Genomic DNA, 18411 nt, shown 5'->3' with positions numbered 1-18411 from the left:
GTTCTGTGAACAACAGTTTGTGGTCATTGCGTTTTAGAAATAAAACATTTTTGAAGTGTTTTTAGTCATTGCTTTTAGGTAAACACATTTTTATGCGTATTAAGTTTATTGCATTTTAGAGAGAACAGTTTCTTTTGTGTTTTTAGGTCATTGCGTTTTAGAAATAAGACATTTCTTTGTGTTTTTAGTGCATTGCATTTTAGGTAAAACACATTTTTATGTGTTTTGAGTCCATTGCGTTTTAGAAAGTACATTTTCTTTTGTGTTTTTAGTCTATTGCGTTTTAGAAAAAAGACATTTTTAAGTGTTTTCTGGCGATTGCGTTTTAGAAAAAAGACATTTTTTTTGTGTTTTTGGTGCATTGCGTTTTAGAAAGTACACTTTCTTTTGTATTTTTAAGCTATTGCGTTTTAGAAATAAGTCATTTCTTTGTGTTTTCTAGTCATTGCGTTTTAGAAATAAGATATTTCTTTGTGTTTTTGTTGCATTACGTTTTAGAAAAAGTCATTTTTTTACGTTTTTTTATTGCATTTTACGCAACTAGGTTTTCTCAATTACGTTTTACGCAACTGGGTTTTCAAAAAAAAAAATTCGAAAATATAGCAATAGTATACTCGTTTTAAAGATAAAAACGCTCGTTTTTTTTGTGCAATTTTTATAAAAAAATAATGTCGTATGAAAAAGTTATTAACGTTTAAAAAATAGGGGGGGGGGGGGAATTGGAGGAGAGAGAAACTATTGTGCTGGATTGACTAAAATGCCCCTAACAAACCCACGCGCCTCCTTTTTTTCCTTCAATTTCATTCGTTTAATCTTAGACCTTGATTAAATAAATAGATGGTCAAGATTACTTCATAAGCTTCCTACCCAAATAAACTTTCTATCATATCCTAAACCCACAATAATAAAGGTATTACCATGAGTTAAATGCCATTTTAGTCCCTGTGGTTTGGGCCAATTTGCCAGTTTAGTCCAAAGGTTTCATTTTTAACCTGTGGGTCCAAAAAGGTTTCATAGTTGCCATTTTAGTCCACTGGGTTAACTTCATCCATTTTTTCTGTTAACGAGAAGGCCAATTTGGTCATTTTGTATGTAATTCTGTTAACTAAAAGGGCAATTCAGCCATATAAAATGACCGAATTGGCCTTCTCGTTAACAGAAAAAATGGATGAAGTTAACCCAGTGGACTAAAATGGCAACTGTGAAACCTTTTTGGACCCACAGGTTAAAAATGAAACCTTTGGACTAAACTGGCAAAATGGCCCAAACCACAGGGAGTAAAATGGCATTTAACTCTATTACCATCAAGGGTGAGGATCAAATAGAAAGTTTATTTTGGCTAGGAAGGATAGAAATCAATAGGATTAGGACATGTGGCAAAATTTAAAATAAAGAGGAAAGGTATTATAGTCAATCTTGTTATTTTCTTCTTCCTTCTTCTTCACAGTAACATAAAAACCCACCATTTTCAAAACCCACCATCTTCAACCATTTCTTCACTTTCTATCTCAATAATCACTACATTATAGTGCGATTTTCGTCACCAATCAATGATTCAAACACCTGATCAACGTGTTATTCAGTCTTTTTTTTTTTTTTTTTTTTTTGAAGAAAACCCAGTTTAATTTCATTCAAAATCTCGTTTTTTCCCGTGATTTTGAAGATAATCACTCGAACCGTTCGATTCGATCGCTGATAAGTGTTTCTATCATTCAAATTTCGTCAATCATTGAAGAAATCGGCTTTGATCCATGTAAGAAATTCTTTAATTTCATTTTTACGATCTGGGTTTTTGATTTAGTCATTGCATTTTACGATCTTGGCGGGGGTCCAGGGGCAATGCCCCTGGTAGCAGGGTCCAAGAGGCGGCAGCCCCTGGCGGGGTCCAAGGGGCAGAGCTCTTGTCTGGGGTCGAGCTGGTTCAATTCAGACATTGGCTCATTTCGAAGACAGTAATTCGTAGACAATTCAGACAATTTTTTATTTGCTACTCTCTGGTTCAGACAATTCACAGACAGTTTTATGTGTCCATTGCGTTTTAGAAATAAGAGAGTTTTATGTGTTTTCTGGCCATTGCGTTTTAGAAAAAACACATTTTTAAGTGTTTTTAGTTATTGCGATTTAGGTAAAACACATTTTTGAAGTGTTTTTAGTCATTTCGTTTTAGGTAAAACACATTTTTAGGTGTTTTCAGTCCATTGCGTTTTAGAGAGAACACTTTCTTTTGTTTTTTAGGCCATTGCGTTTTAGAAATGAGACATTTTTAAGTGTTTTCTGGCCATTGCGTTTTATAAATAAGACACTTCTTTGTGTTTTTGTGCATTGCGTTTTAGGTAAAACACATTTTTATGTGTTTTCAGTCCATTACGTTTTAGAAAACAGACATTTTAAGTGTTTTCTGGCCATTGCGTTTTAGAAATAAGACATTTGTTTGTTTTTTTGGTGCATTTCGTTTTAGGTAAAACAAATGAGCCAATTTCCGAATTGCGTTTTAGAAAGTACACTTTCTTTTGTGTTTTTATGCTATTGCGTTTTAGAAATAAGACATTTCTTTGTGTTTCTGGCTATTACGTTTTACAAATAAGACATTTCTTTGTGTTTTTGGTGCCTTGCGTTTTACAAAAATGTCATTTTTAGGTTTTTTTTTCATTGTGTTTTACGCAACTGGGTTTTTTCTATTGCGTTTTACGCAACTGGGTTTTCAAAAAAAAATTCGAAAATATAGCAATAGTGTACTCGTTTTAAAGATAAAAAAAATGCTCGTTTTTTGTGTATTTTATAAAAAAAATAATATCGCATGAAAAAGTTATTAACGTTTAAAAAATGAGGGAAAACTGGAGGAGAGAGAAATTATTGTCATGGACTGACTAGAATACCCTTACACAACCCACGCGTCTCTTTTTTTTTTTTATTTTCAATTTCACTCATTTAATCTTAGCTCTTGATTAAATCTATTGATTGTCAAAATTACTTTCTAGGCAAATAAATTTCTTATTATATCCTTACCCTTACCATGAAATAACTATCTATTTGGTATCATCGCTACTATCTTATTTATCAACACAACCCACAAATATCCATAATATTAATATGGTAATATCAAAGGTATTGGATAATATTTCCCATATATACATTTACCAGATTAGGGAATAGTGCCAGACAGCTGCCTGACACTCCTCCATTGGACCAACACGTTTATTATTTTACTAGGTTATCACCCGGGTTATTTTATATCCATTATAAATTACGTTTTTGCCCGCCAGCTTAAAATAAAATTACGCTTTTTGTCACAATCTCAAAATTACGATCTTGCCTTCAACTCAAAATTACGACTTTGCCTGGCACTACCCCATTGGACCAACCAGTTTATTATTTTATATCCATTCTACAATTACGTTTTGCCCCATTTTAAAATTACGGTTTTGCCCCCAACTCAAAATAAAATTACGCTTTTGTCTCCAGCTCAAAATTACGATTTTTCCCTCCGTTCAAAATAAAATTGTGGTTTTGCCCTCAGCTCAGAATTACCTTTTCGCCCCCTTCAAAATAAAATTATGTTTTTACCCCCAGTTAAAATTACGATTTTACCCTCTGTTCAAAAATGTGATTTTTCTGCATGTAAAAAATTGTGATTTCGCCCTCAATTCAAAATTACGTTTTTCCCCAGTTCAAAATAAAATTATGTTTTTGCCCCAACTCAAAATTACGATTTTACCCTCGGTTCAAAATAAAATTGTGCTTTTGCATCCAGCTTAAAATTACGATTGTGCCTTTAGTTCAAAATTATATTACGCTGTTACCCCAAGTTCAAAATTACGAATTTGCCCCTGTGAAAAATTACAACTTTGCCTTGGTTCAAATTTACAGTACTGCCATTACTTTAGCTTTTGGAAAATTACGATTTTACACCAGTCAAAAAATACAACTTTCCCACAGTTAAAAATTACAATATTGCAATTGTTTTAGTTTTTTTTTTCAAAACTATAAAAGTGTTTTATTTTAATTGGTTGACTCGATTTAATTGTTTTTCGTGTCAATGAGCTGCCTAACACTCGCTCATTATTTAGCCATCGCCCCACAACACGAACGGGGGATGAAGTAGTTTGTTAACAATCGCCAGTTAATATGTATTGGATAATAATATGTATTTATTTAGCACTTCATAATATTAATATGATAACTATCGCCAGTTAATATGGTGCTAATGTAATATCTATTACCAATGACACGTTAATAATATAATATTTTGTCATATGTGCGTCCAATAAGATCGTGGGGTATGGTGGGCGTGGGTTGGGAGTATGGTGCGACACGTGGACTATGGGCCATCCAAGACCAAAAGCCAATTTCAAAGGGGTATGGCAGGGCGTGGCTAGCCCGGCGTGGCTTGGCCAGGTGTATTAAAATAAAAAAAAAATCTAAAATTTAAACATGGTCCGCTATGCCCTAGCCAACAAGCCAATAAGAGCCGGCCACATAGGATCATTAGCATGCCCCACGCCTGACTTTAAACTCCCGCCCAAGGGGCCACGCCCAAACCCAAACCCACCCGAGGTGGTGGCTTAGGCGTTTCTCTCCAACCCACGCCCCAACCCCGCCCCATACCCTATAGTCTAACGATGGTTATAACTGTTCTATATGTATATTTATGTTTTTACCTATTTATAATAAATAAATACATACTAATTCTCAACATATACAAACTCAAGTTGATGATGTCAGCTTTCAATAGGAAAACCAAAGGGTTCAATAGGAAAACCAAAGGGTTGGCTAGGGTTGGCGGCCAGCCAGCTTTATCTTTTTTTTTTTTTTTTTTTTTTTTTGCATAAAATAGGTATCATCTTGCCATTGGTTGAAATGAGCGGCCGTCCCTCTCTTATTGGGCCAACCATTTTATTATTTTATACACACTTTAAAATTACGTTTTCTCCCTGCAATAGTGTTTCTCTCCTATTGGTTCAAATGGGCGACGAGCAAACACTCAGTTTATTATTTTATATCCACTTTAAAATTACGTTTTTGCCCTCAGTTAAAATATACGGTTTTGTCTCAACTTCAAAATACATTTATCCTTTTGCCCCGAGGTAAAAAAATACGATTTCGCCCTCGGTAAAAAAATACGCTTTTACCCTCAGCAAAAATTACGTTTTCGTCCCAGTTCAAAATAAAATTTTGTTTTTCCCCCGGCTTAAAATTACGAATTTACACCACTTTATTATTTTATACCTACTTTAACATTACGGTTTTGCCCACAGTTTAAAATTACGTATTTGCCCCCGGCTCAAAATAAATTTATGCTTTTGCCCCCAGCTAAAATTTACGAATTTCCCTTGGTTCAAAATTACGATATTACCCTCAATTTAAAATTACGTTTTTGCCCCCAGTGTAAAATAAAAATATGGTTTTGCCCTAGCTAAAAATTAGGATTTTACCCTTGAAAAAATTTGATTTTTCCGCCAAGTAAAAATAAAAATATGACTTTGCCCCAGCTAAAAATCGTGTCAAAGAGCTGCCTAATTAACACTCTTTTTACTTTTTATTTCTAGCAAAACTATAGTATTGTTTTTTTAATTGGCTAAGAATAATTCGGACATCACCCCGCAACGCGGGCGGGGCATCACCTAGTTAAGATATAATAACCAAACACACAATTTTCTATTAGCAAATAGGTCTATATTATCATCAGAGGTCATATGTTCTTTTATCAAATTTATTATTATTATTATTATTATTATTATTATTATTATTATTATTATTATTATTATGATGGTTTCTTAGATATTTGTTTCACTATGATTGTTAAAACTAATTAATTTTTTTAATTATTTGACTATGTACTTCGATTGTCAAGAAATATTCTTATACTCTTAAAATCAAGATCTGATTTTACATATTTGTGTTATATTATTTTCTTTTTAAATGCACACTTTTAATGACCTTATTTAAATAAATATAATTTTGAAACCAGATTTTCTTATATTATTTAGTTGTCTTCTGCATCTTATGATGAGTAATTCTCCTCTTTGTTTAATATTAAATCTTCATATTCATGTTTCTATTTTTTATACACAAACGACTTAATTCAACCCCTATATGATACTTTGCTATTTTTTAATAAGAATTCAATAACTTTAATTACATCAATAAGATAGATGTGGTTGTTGTCACACAAGGTTTAATATTAGGACCTTCTTAATATTATATGTATAATTTTCCTTTATAAAAATACAACGTTAACCAAATCTTGAAAAGTTTTATACTTATTGGTTTACACTTCGAATAACATACATTACTACATGTGTTTTTTTTTTTTTTTTTTACAATATAGTTCTACCATGACAAGTTTTGCAAAGCTTGAATTTATGGCTTTAGATATTACTGGGAAAAACTATTTGTCATGGGTATTGGATGCTGAAATACATTTGAATGCAAATAATCTGGATGAAACAATTAAAGAAGGAAATAAGTCAAATACCCAAGATAAGGCAAAAGTCATGATCTTTTTACGCCATCATATTCATGAGGCTTTGAAAAGTGAGTACCTCACTATCAAGGATCCACTTGTCCTTTGGACCAACCTGAAAGAAAGGTATGGCCACCAGAAAATGGTAATATTACCGAGAGCTCTTTACGAGTGGATCAATTTAAGGTTGCAAGACTTTAAGTCTATAAGCGAGTACAACTCGGAAATGTTTAGAATCACATCACAATTGATTCTATGTGATGAAAATATTACTGATAAGGAAATGTTGTAAAAACATTCTTAACCTATCACCCCTCAAATGTGATACTACAACAAAAATATCGTGAAAAGGGTTTCACCAAATATAGTGAGTTAATATCATGTTTGCTTGTGGTCGAGCAAAATAATGAGCTCTTAATGAAAATCACGAGACTCGTCGGTTGGAGCAACCCCAATCCCTGAAGCTAATGTGGCAACATATAATGGCCAAAGTGAAAGTTATGGACGTGGTCGAGGTTATCATCGTGGTCGTGGTCGTGGTCGTGGTCATGGTCGTGGACGTGGCCGAGGGAATTATCATAGTGTTCAGTTTAAAAACAAAGGGACCCATTAAAAGTGGCATAATAATTAAAATAAATCAAGTGATGAAAAAAATAAAAAGAAAGTCGGATCTTCATCGAATGCATGTTACCGATGTGGAAGTAACAATCATTGGTCGAAAACTTGTCGTACGGCCAAACACTTGGTGGAACTTTATCAACAATCCATCAAAGCAAAAGGAATGGAGACAAATTTTACATGTGAGGTTGCAAATGTTGATGTCACTGATGGTCGTAAAGACCATAATGATACAACTAATCTGGATTATGATAATTTCCTTATTGAGCCAACTAACTTGGATTCTGGTTATATCGTGGCTGATACAACCCAGTTGGATGCTTGCAATTTTCCTTGCATATGAATTATTAGTTTTAAGTGTTGTTATTTCCTTCATTTCTTTAAAACATTTTGTTTGAGTTTTTTTGTTTTGTTTTGATGCATATGAAACATATTGGGATTTGTTATGTTTGAAGCATGTTAAACATTTATTTATATGATTTTGTTTTGTTTTGAAGCATATGGAGTGTTTAACTAAGATCCCTATTAATGGAGAACATATGTGTCTAGTAGATAGCGCATCAACGCATACAATTCTTAAGAAAAATAATTATTTATCTACTTTAACCATGAAAAAGGCAAATGTTGGTAATATATCTGGTAAATCAAAATTAATTGAAGGCTTTGGAGAAGCATATGTAGTGTTACCAGGTGGACCACCATTTAAAATAACCAATGCGTTATTTTCCCCAATGTCTCAAAGAAATCTAATAAGTTCCTGAAGGATACTGATATTTACATGAAACTTTCTAAAGGATTCAAATTGCCAAACTCATGTAAATCTAGTTCTCGAGAACATCTTTCAATCAAATTAAACAAATCATTATATGGGCTAAAACAATCTGGGCGTATGTGGTATAATCGCCTTAGTGAGTATTTATCGAAAAAAGGCTATAAAAATGATTCTGTATGCCCGTGTATTTTTATAAAAAAGGTCAGGATCTAAATATGTTATAATTGTCGTATATGTTGATGACATGAATATAATTGGAACTCTAGGGGAGCTTCAAAAGGCAGTTGAATACTTGAAAAGAGATTTAAAATGAAAGACCTTGGAAAGACAAAGTTTTGTCTTGGATTACAAATTGAACACCTTAAGGGTGAAATCCTTGTGCATCAAGAAACTTACATAGAGAAACTACTAAAAAGATTTTATATGAAAAAAATCACATCCATTGAGTACTCCAATGGTTGTAAGGCCGCTTGATGTGGAAAAAGATCCATTCCGACCTCCCAAAGATGGAGATGAAATCCTTGGTCTAGAAGTACCATATTTAAGTGCAATTAGTGCACTAGTGTTTCTTGTTAGCCATACACGACCTAATATATCATTTTCTTTAAATTTACTGGCAAGATATAGTTCATGCCCAACAAAGAGACATTGGAATGAGGTAAAACAAATATTTAGATACCTTCAAGATACAAAAGATATGGGTTTGTATTTTACAAATAAATCGAAAACTGGTTTGGTTGGTTTTGCAGATACAGGGTATTTGTCTGATCCTCACACTGGGCGATATCAAACTAGGTATTTATTTACAAGTGGAGGTACTGCAATATCATAGCGTTTGGTAAAGCAGACAATCACAGCCACATCATCTAATCATGCAAAAATATTAGGCGATACATGAAGCTAGTCGAGAATGCATTTGGTTAAGGACTATAATACAACACATTCGTGGATCTTATGGTATTTCTTCAGGAGATGAGACAATCTTAAATGAAGACAACGCGGCATGTAGGGCTGTAAACGAACCGAACGTTCAGCAAACAGTTCGTGAACCGTTCGGCGGGAAGTTCGTTTATGTTCGTTCGATTAGCTTAACAAACGAACACGAACAAAAAATTTTCGTTCGGTTAGCTTAGCGAACGAACACGAACATAGGTCTCGTTCGTTCGACTGCGTTCATGAACGTTCGGTAATATGTTCGGTTACGTTCGTCCGTGTTCGTTTGATTATATAAAAAAATAATAAATAATAAACCTTTTATCTAAACATATTGAAGACTTGAAACCCTGTTATTTTTTCTATATTAGCTAAAATTTGGACATGCTAAGACATTTTTGGGGATAATTATGTCTAAGTTAGTTGTTTGGTGGTGTATTAGACTTCTTGTGTTTTGATTTATCATTTGATGGTTATATTTAACTACCTATATCCAATGTTTAAGGATAACAATATTTTTATTTTTCTATTTTCAAGTTAAATGTTCGTTGGCGTTCTTTTTTATTTGCTTGCGTTCGTTTGTGTTCGCTTGTGTTCGTTTGTGTTCGAGACCAGTTCGTGAACAACTGAATTTCCTTAACGAACGAACATGAACATGAACTTATGTTCGGTATGCGTTCGTGAACAGTTCACGAACATGTTAATTTCCTTAATGAATGAACACGAACATGGCCTTGTTCGTGTTCGTTCGGTTCGTTTACAGCCCTAGCGGCATGCATTGCTCAACTTAAGGAAGGATACATCAAAGGTGATAGAACAAAGCACATTTTGCCAAAGTTCTTTTTCACACATGATCTACAAAAGAATGGAGATATTATTGTCCAACAAATTCGTTCCATCGAAAATTTAGCAGACTTGTTCACTAAATCATTGCCGACCTCAACATTCAAGAAGTTAGTTCATGGGATCGGGATGCGTTGACTCAAGGAACTTAAGTGATCATCATCAGGGGGAGATAATACGTGTTGCACTCTTTTTCCCTTAGTCAAGGTTTTGTCCAATTGGGTTTTCCTGACAAGGTTTTTAATGAGGCAACATTAAGCGTATGGAGTTGATAATCAAGGGAGAGTGTTATAAATAATTAATTATATTATGATTATCAATTCCTAATATAGTCCAACTTGTTCTCCAAGACTTTTCCCTTTATAAATACTCCATGTATTCTAATGTAAAAGATGCACCATTAATAATAAACATATCTTTCTTTACCAATATCTTTTCTCATCTTCTTGCTATTAGGCTTGTTCATAACAATATCGTCATTTATAGAGTTAGTAAGATAATATACAATATATATAGATAACTATATCGTCATTTATAGAGTTAGTAAATATACAAGATATGATAGGGCATAAAAATCAAATATTTATATCCATTTTTGTGTTGAGCCCTAAGTAATCAATGTCATTGAATTTACACCGACATTGTTGATGAAGGATCTATCATAATTTCGTACCTACTATATTATTGTTGCTAAGAAAGAAGGGAACATGTTGTCTTAATGGAAGGGAGGCTTAGAAAAAGAGGGAAAAAGCTATTTACAAAAGAAAGGAGTCGATATATGCACTAAACTTTTAATAATGAAAATGCTTTATGATCTAGTTTTATCTTTATCAAAGGTGAGTTATTTTTTACCTCATGCTAGCTAGAAAAAGAGATTGCATTAAGGTTCGGTTTAATTTAGAGATTTTAAGTAAACTTTAGAATATGTGATCTAAAAATCTAGATTTAACTGATTTAATGATGTCTTATAAACAGTGACGGTCAGGAGCGGCCCGGAGGGGTGTAGAATAGGCGACGGCTCAGGGCCCATAATGTATTTTTTTAATAAATTTACATTGTAGAACTTAGAATATATAAATACTGAATTGGAAAGTGATAAGATGAGGCCCATGGTCTAATGGTTCTCATGTCACTTTATTAGCAAGTAAGTCTTGGGTTCTAATGTTGATAGCTTCATTTTTAGTTGATTTTTTTATGTTTGTTACCTATGTATTAAATGCAAATGACATTAATTGACTAATTTTGTATTACATTAAATCAAAACGAGAATCATAGTTTTTTCTCAAATCTAGTTTAAAAATGCTTATTTATGTTAGTTTGTTAAAATATTATTCAATCTACAATTAGTTTTGTGTGTTCAATTTTTTTTATGAAAAAAAGTCTTATTTTGTTTTTTTATCTCTTTCAACTTTGTGTATTTTCTAAATAAAATTGGATAGGTTACGATGGTTTTACATGATCGTAAATAACGATTTTTAAAGTTACGACATAACTATTCCACATTTTCTTAATTTACCCTTACAACGTGTTTTCTTTCTACGTTTCGTTGTCTAAATGCTGTGTGATATGCTTTTTATCTACGTTTCCACGTAAAAAAGCAGCTCGACGCAACATGTAGGTGATTCCGCAAATTTTTAATTCATTTCATATATTTAAAACTTTTTTGTATATTCTTTTTAAGAAGTTTATATCTTAGGGGCTTGTATTTTATCTTCGCACAGAGCCTACATATTTTTGAAGATTTTCGGAGACGGCCCTGGTGGCGGTGATGAGGGTGTGCGGGAAGGACGACGCACAGGGCCTTTGCTTTTGAGAGACACATGTTTTTTTTTAAATCTTATATATATATATTGTGACACCCCGTTGAAACACTCTTACACGTACTAGCTTGACAGTGGCTGCCTTAACTTTCGGGACGAAAGTTCTTAAAACTTGGGGATAATGTGACACTCTAGGTTTTTCCGAACAAACATCTTGTAATATCATTTTGTATATATACATTACTAAATGGAAACGTGACCTTTTTGCATGATATGTGTTGTATGTATGTATATTATATAAGTTTATGCGTATATGCTAGTGAGTCGAGACCATGACTCGAGACCACTCGGTCTCGAGTGGGTCGTAACCGGTTGGGCCGAAACCCCCTTAGCCTATTCGAAACTTTGTATAAAACCCCAATCCTTTCCCCACTTCCTTCATTTCTTACACAAACACACTCCTTTTCTCTCTCACTAAAAACCCTCAACAACACCACCTTCTCTCACAAATTCTCGGTTCAAGCTTGGATCTAACCGGCAACAACAAAGAATCTCGGTCAAGAAACTCGGTCAAGATCATCACCACAAATCGGACATTTCATTTTCTCACTTTCTTCCTTGATTCGGTGCTTTCTTCATAACCGGTTAGTGTTTTATTGTGTGTGTGTAGGATATATGTGTGACTAATGAACTAGAAGGTGTTTAGTTAAAAGAGTTATGCATGATTTTCGGATGATTTGTGAGTTTAACAATATGTGTAAACCATTATGTGTTAATGCTTGATAACATGTTTAAAAATGACTAATAAATGGTAGTTTAAGAATGTTTATGGCCAACCGAACTATGTTCAAGGTTACAAAATGAATGTTTCATTTGTTTCTTGCAAAATGATCTTGTTAAACATGTGATTTTAATTTAAAGAATTCATGGTTATGTTTTAAACATGAAAACCCTAAAGATGAACATGTTGAATATGAGTTGAAGATTTAAAAAGGGCAATGTTTGATCCATTTTTATTAATTGACAGTTTAGGAAAACTTGTTTGTGAAACCTCATTGGTTATTTCTTGATTTGGGCCTGATGCATAGTACAATTAGCCTGCTATATTCTGAATCTGCACGTGAACAAAACATGGACAGCATTGCGACTCGAGACCACAACGGTTGCGACTCGAGACCACAGCGTGACAACTCGAGACCGCAACGGTTGCGACTCGAGACCTCCTCGTGACAACTCGAGACCAGACTCGGAACCTCTGAGGTTGCGAGTCAAGCCTGCACCACTCGAAACCAACCAGTACAAGCCGAGACCTCCTGGTTGAGACTCGAGACCGCATGTTCTCGAGTCGAGACCACTTGTCTCGACTGGGCTGTCCACTTTGGTTATTGGGCCATAATGTGTTTAGTTTGGGCTACCTGTTGACTGGACTATGTGTTGCTGAAATTCTGTTTGATTGTGTAAATATTAGGGCCGGCCCAATAACCCAATGTATGTTTGTATGCATGCTACGTGTTAGTGATGTGTAGATTATACGTGATTGCTTGTACACCAAACCTGACCTATACTGGTAACCATGTTAGGACGTGGTGACCAGCGTGTTTGACAAGTAACCTAATCTGCCGAGCAACCCAAGGTGAGTTCACACACTAAAAGCATGCGTCCCGTGGAGGGACACGGACAAACTGTCAACTTTGGGAAAAATACTTTCAAACCATTATTTCCGGGGGAAATCAGAATGGGTAATTACTATCTCCGGGGGAGATACGTTTGGATATTATTTATAAATCACAACTAGCCATGCTAAACGAAACTCTATCACTTTAAGTCCCTGCTTACAGTACCGATTAATCGCCGGGGGCGAACGGGTTATTAGTTGATAACGCTATTAGGTTTGACAACCTCACACCGTGACCGGGGGAGATCGGGCGTGAACTAGTAGACCTTGCATCTTGGTCAATGACGATAGACATTGACTCGGGGCACAACAACTTTCCGTCAACAGTTTCGGTATCTACAGTTTAGTGAGCTTACAGATGGGGTAGCTCCCCACGACGTGATTATAAATGCTTTATCTAAACAACTTATGTTTTCGAAAACTAAAACTGGACAACTAGTGAACTCGCTCAACTTTGTGTTGACACCGTACTGCATGCTTTGCAGGTACCCAGTGACTCAGGAGCTTGCATCGTGCGGATGTGTAGTGGTCGTCTAACCCGCGTGTTGGGTTCTTAACAACTTGAACTAAGAAACTTGTTTTAAACTATTTTGTCTATGCTTCCGCTACTTATCTGAACTGTTACTTAAACTTAAAACTTTTGGAACTTTGACTATGATATTTGCTAACCTTGTGGTTGGTAAGTATTACTTATGTTATGAATTAAATTGCTCAGTATAATTGGTGGCTGGATCCTGGTCGGTCACGCCTCCAAGCGGTGGTGTTCTGCATGTGGATTTTGGGGGTGTGACAGATTGGTATCAGAGCCATTGGTTATAGTGAACTTGGTTTTAAAAAGGGGAAAATCTTTTTGAGAAAAACCAGACTATAACCTGTGACTCGCGACGACACTACACTCCAAGTGCAAGGCTCAACACATTAGACCTCATAGCTCGGACTAGTGTTTACTTGCTTGCTTACCTTATGCTTCCTATTTTGCTATACGTACTAGTGTGCCTAATTAGATAGATACACCTCTCTCTTCTATCTCATTCTCGCTACATTACGACATCACACTCATACTGTGTTTTCTGATTATGAAGACAATGAGTGGACGTGGAAGAGGAAACATTAACATGACTCAGGCTCAATTCACTAACCTGCTTAACACGGTGGCTGCAGCTTTCGCAGCTCACCCTGGAGGTAAACTCGCTATCCTAGGATGTTTAGATCCTACCGCCGCATCGCCTTTTATCCCTAAATCTATACGCTTCGCTTCTCACAAACAGGTCAGCATGCATCTGCGCAACCACCCGTATGTACTTTCAAAACTTTCATGGATTGCAAGCCTCTCCCTTTCAATGGCACTGGGGGTGCCATAGGTCTTCTGCACTGGATTGAGAAAGTTGAAGCTGTCTTCGCTGTCTGTGAGTGTCCCCCTGCGAATTGGGTGAAGTTTGCTACTGGTACGCTTGAAGGAAACGCGCTTTCCTGGTGGAAGGCGCAAATTCAGATGTTTGGATTGGAAACTGCTAATGCTACTGCGTGGGAGGGTTTCAAGGACATGATTAAGGAGGAGTACTTTCACCGGGATGACATCCACAAACTCGAGAACGAGTACTATGCGCTTAAGATGGTTGGGTCAGAGATTGAGACCTACACCAAGCTGTCCAATGACTTGCTGCTCTTTGCCCAAACATGTCTCGACCTATGTATCGAAGAATCGAATTGTACATCAAGGGTTTGGCCCCAGAAATTCGAAGCCATGTGACTGCAGCCAACCTCACTACCATTCAGCCGGTCGTTCGTCTTGCTCACAAACTCACTGATCAGGCCGTAGAAGAGGGCAAGCTGCCCAAAAGGATCAGTGCTACTGCCGGAACTTCTAGTGACAACAAGCGTAAGTGGGAAGGAAATCAAAGTAAGGATGCTAACCCCACTCAGGCCCCAGCACAGCAAAGGAAAACTGAAAACAACAAGGGCACTCAACAACAGGGTGGCTATCGCGGTAACCACCCCAAGTGCAACAAGTGCAATCGACACCACAGTGGGCCTTGTGGGAAAAGTCAGTGTCAGCGATGCAACAAGATGGGGCATGAGGCCAAGGACTGTAGGAGTCCACGTCCCGTGGGGCAGAACCAGCAGTAGCAGCATCATGGGAACGTCAAGGGTTGTTTCCAGTGCGGAGCTGAGGGGCACTTTAAGAAGAATTGCCCTGAACTGAACCAGAACCGCAACAACAATCAGGGAACTGGAAACAACGATCAGAACAACAATGCTGGGAATGGTGCAAGGGGAAGGGCTTTTGTGATTGGAGCTGGAGAAGCGAGGAATGACCCCAATGTCATGGCGGGTAAGTTCCTACTCGATGATCGTTATGTTTCTGTATTATTTGATTCTGGAGCCGATGCTAGTTATGTGTCCTTACGTATTAGTAAGAAGCTTAAGCGTCCGCTTTCGTTACTAAGTTCTAATCATATCGTCGAGCTAGCTAATGGTAGAAACATCGAGGCCTCACATGTTATCAAAGGCTGCAAACTAGTACTGTCTGGTCAGACCTATAGCATCGATCTTTTCCCTGTTACTCTTGGAAGCTTCGATGTTGTTATCGGCATGGATTGGTTATCCAAACATCGCGCGGAAATCCTCTGTCAAGAGAAGATGGTTCGCATTCCCCGCCGTTCTGGCAAACCCCTCATTGTACAAGGTGGCAAAGGCGGAGAAATCTCAGGCGTTATCTCATTCTTGAAGGCCCAGAAGTGTTTACGAAAGGGGCACACCGCTATCTTAGCACTTGTCACCAACACGCAGGAAAAGGAAAAGAGGATTGAAGATTTTCCAGTAGTGTGTGACTATCCCGAGGTATTTCCTGAAGAACTACCTGGACTCCCTCCCCACCGTTAGGTCGAATTCCAAATCGAGCTAGCTCCTGGAGCAGCGCCCATAGCTCGTGCGCCTTATCGACTAGCCCCCGCAGAATTGAAGGAACTCTCTACACAACTACAGGAACTATTGGATAAAGGGTTTATCCGCCCTAGTTCATCACCCTGGGGAGCACCGGTACTCTTTGTTAAGAAGAAGGATGGCACGTTCCGAATGTGCATCGACTATCGTGAGCTGAACAAAGTTACCATCAAGAACCGCTACCCTCTCCCGCGAATCGACGACCTATTCGATCAGTTGCAAGGATCGAGCTACTACTCTAAGATCGACTTACGATCGGGCTACCATCAGCTAAGAGTCCGCAATGAAGACATCTCCAAAACTGCATTCAGAACTCGTTACGGTCATTATGAATTCCTTGTCATGCCCTTTGGAATGACCAACGCGCCTGCGGTATTCATGGATCTCATGAACCGAGTGTGCAAACCTTACCTCGACAAATTCGTGATTGTGTTTATCGACGACATCCTGATATACTCGAAAAGTCAAGAAGAGCATGAACAGCACCTACGCCTTATCCTTGAACTCCTTCGCAATGAGCAACTGTACGCCAAGTTCTCGAAATGCGACTTCTGGCTTCGAGAAGTCCATTTCCTTGGGCACGTGGTTAACAAGGATGGGATTCACGTCGACCCAGCTAAGATCGACTCTATAAAGAATTGGCCTATCCCTAAGACTCCGACCGAAGTCCGCCAATTCTTGGGACTAGTGGGGTACTATCGAAGATTTATCATGGGATTCTCAAAGATCGCTCAGCCTCTCACGGCTCTTACTCAGAAGGGTATGGTTTATAAATGGAGTGAAGCTCAGGAAACCGCATTTCAGAAGCTAAAGGATAACCTCTGTAGTGCTCCTATCCTATCGTTACCTGAAGGTACCGACGATTTTGTGGTTTACTGCGATGCATCCATTCATGGGCTCTGTTGCGTGTTAATGCAACGCGAAAAAGTTATTGCCTACGCCTCTCGACAACTTAAGACTCACGAAAGGAACTACACTACGCACGACTTGGAACTAGGAGCAGTGATCTTTGCGCTTAAGATATGGAGACATTACCTGTACGGTACCAAGTGCACCATTTACACCGATCACAGGAGTCTCGAGCATATCTTCAAGCAAAAGGAATTAAACATGCGACAACGTCGATGGGTCGAACTCCTGAATGATTATGAATGCGCAATCAAGTATCATCCGGGCAAGGCCAATGTCGTGGCAGACGCCCTCAGCCGAAAAGACACTACGCCCAAGCGCGTGCGAGCGCTACAACTTACCATCCAGTCTAACCTCCCCACTCAGATCCGAAATGCTCAGATTGAAGCTCTGAAACCGGAAAACATCAGGGCTGAGTCCCTGCGAGGATCGAGGCAACAATTAGAACAAAAAGAAGATGGCGCTTACTATGCGGCAGGGCGCATTTGGGTCCCACTCTACGGAGATCTACGTGAGCTTGTGATGGACGAAGCCCATAAGTCCCGTTATTCAGTACATCCTGGTTCGGATAAGATGTACCACGACTTAAGGACCACTTACTGGTGGCCTGGCATGAAAGCCCACATAGGAGCATACGTTAGCAAATGTTTGACCTGCGCAAGAGTCAAGACTGAGTATCAGAAACCAGCAGGCCTACTCCAGCAACCAGAAATCCCGAAGTGGAAATGGGAACAAATTTCCATGGATTTTGTTACGGGGCTACCTAGATCCCAACGCGGGAATGATACTATTTGGGTGATAGTAGATCGATTGACTAAGTCTGCACACTTTCTGGCCATCAAGGAAACAAACAAGTTTTCTACCTTGGCAGAAGTCTACTTAAAGGAAGTAGTCTCGAGACACGGAGTGCCAACTTCCATTATTTCCGACCGAGATGCTCGTTTTACTTCCGAGTTGTGGCAAGCTATGCACAAATCCTTTGGCTCACGTTTGGACATGAGCACCGCTTATCACCCACAAACGGATGGGCAGTCTGAACGCACCATCCAAACCCTGGAAGACATGCTTAGAGCATGTGTGATCGATTTTGGAAAGAATTGGGAGAAGCATCTACTGCTGGTGGAATTCTCCTACAATAACAGCTACCACACTAGCATTCAGGCGGCACCTTTTGAGGCATTGTACGATCGTAAATGCCGATCACCTCTTTGCTGGGCGGAAGTCGGTGACAGCCAAATCACAGGCCCAGAACTGGTGGTAGATACAACGGAAAAGATTGCCCAGATCAGACAACGCATGGCGGCAGCTCGTGACCGTCAGAAAAGCTACGCTGATAAGCGTAGGAAACCGCTAGAATTCCAGGTCGGGGACCGGGTTCTACTTAAAGTCTCACCCTGGAAGGGTGTGGTTCGTTTCGGTAAACGGGGCAAGCTGAATACGCGATATGTTGGACCATTCGAAATTACCGAGAGAATCGGTAAGGTTGCGTATAGAT

The 18411-nt window shown here is 37.8% G+C and overlaps 1 protein-coding gene across 1 annotated transcript; it reads left to right on the top strand.

Moving 5' to 3' along the window:
* Positions 1-6335: 6335 nt before the first annotated feature.
* LOC110903799 lies at positions 6336-6755 on the top strand. Its single transcript, XM_022149618.1, has one exon. The coding sequence runs from the start codon at positions 6336-6338 to the stop codon at positions 6753-6755; it is 420 nt and encodes a 139-aa protein (XP_022005310.1).
* The last annotated feature ends 11656 nt before the right edge of the window (positions 6756-18411 follow it).

The sequence above is a fragment of the Helianthus annuus genome, chromosome 1, assembly GCF_002127325.2.
Source record: "Helianthus annuus cultivar XRQ/B chromosome 1, HanXRQr2.0-SUNRISE, whole genome shotgun sequence".
Lineage (NCBI taxonomy): Eukaryota > Viridiplantae > Streptophyta > Magnoliopsida > Asterales > Asteraceae > Helianthus > Helianthus annuus.
This window is presented reverse-complemented; position numbering and strand designations above follow the sequence as displayed.

What these genes read in the sequence shown, in the direction of transcription:
- LOC110903799 (XM_022149618.1), top strand. Translation starts at nt 6,336, where the DNA reads ATGACAAGTTTTGCAAAGCTTGAATTTATGGCTTTAGATATTACTGGG.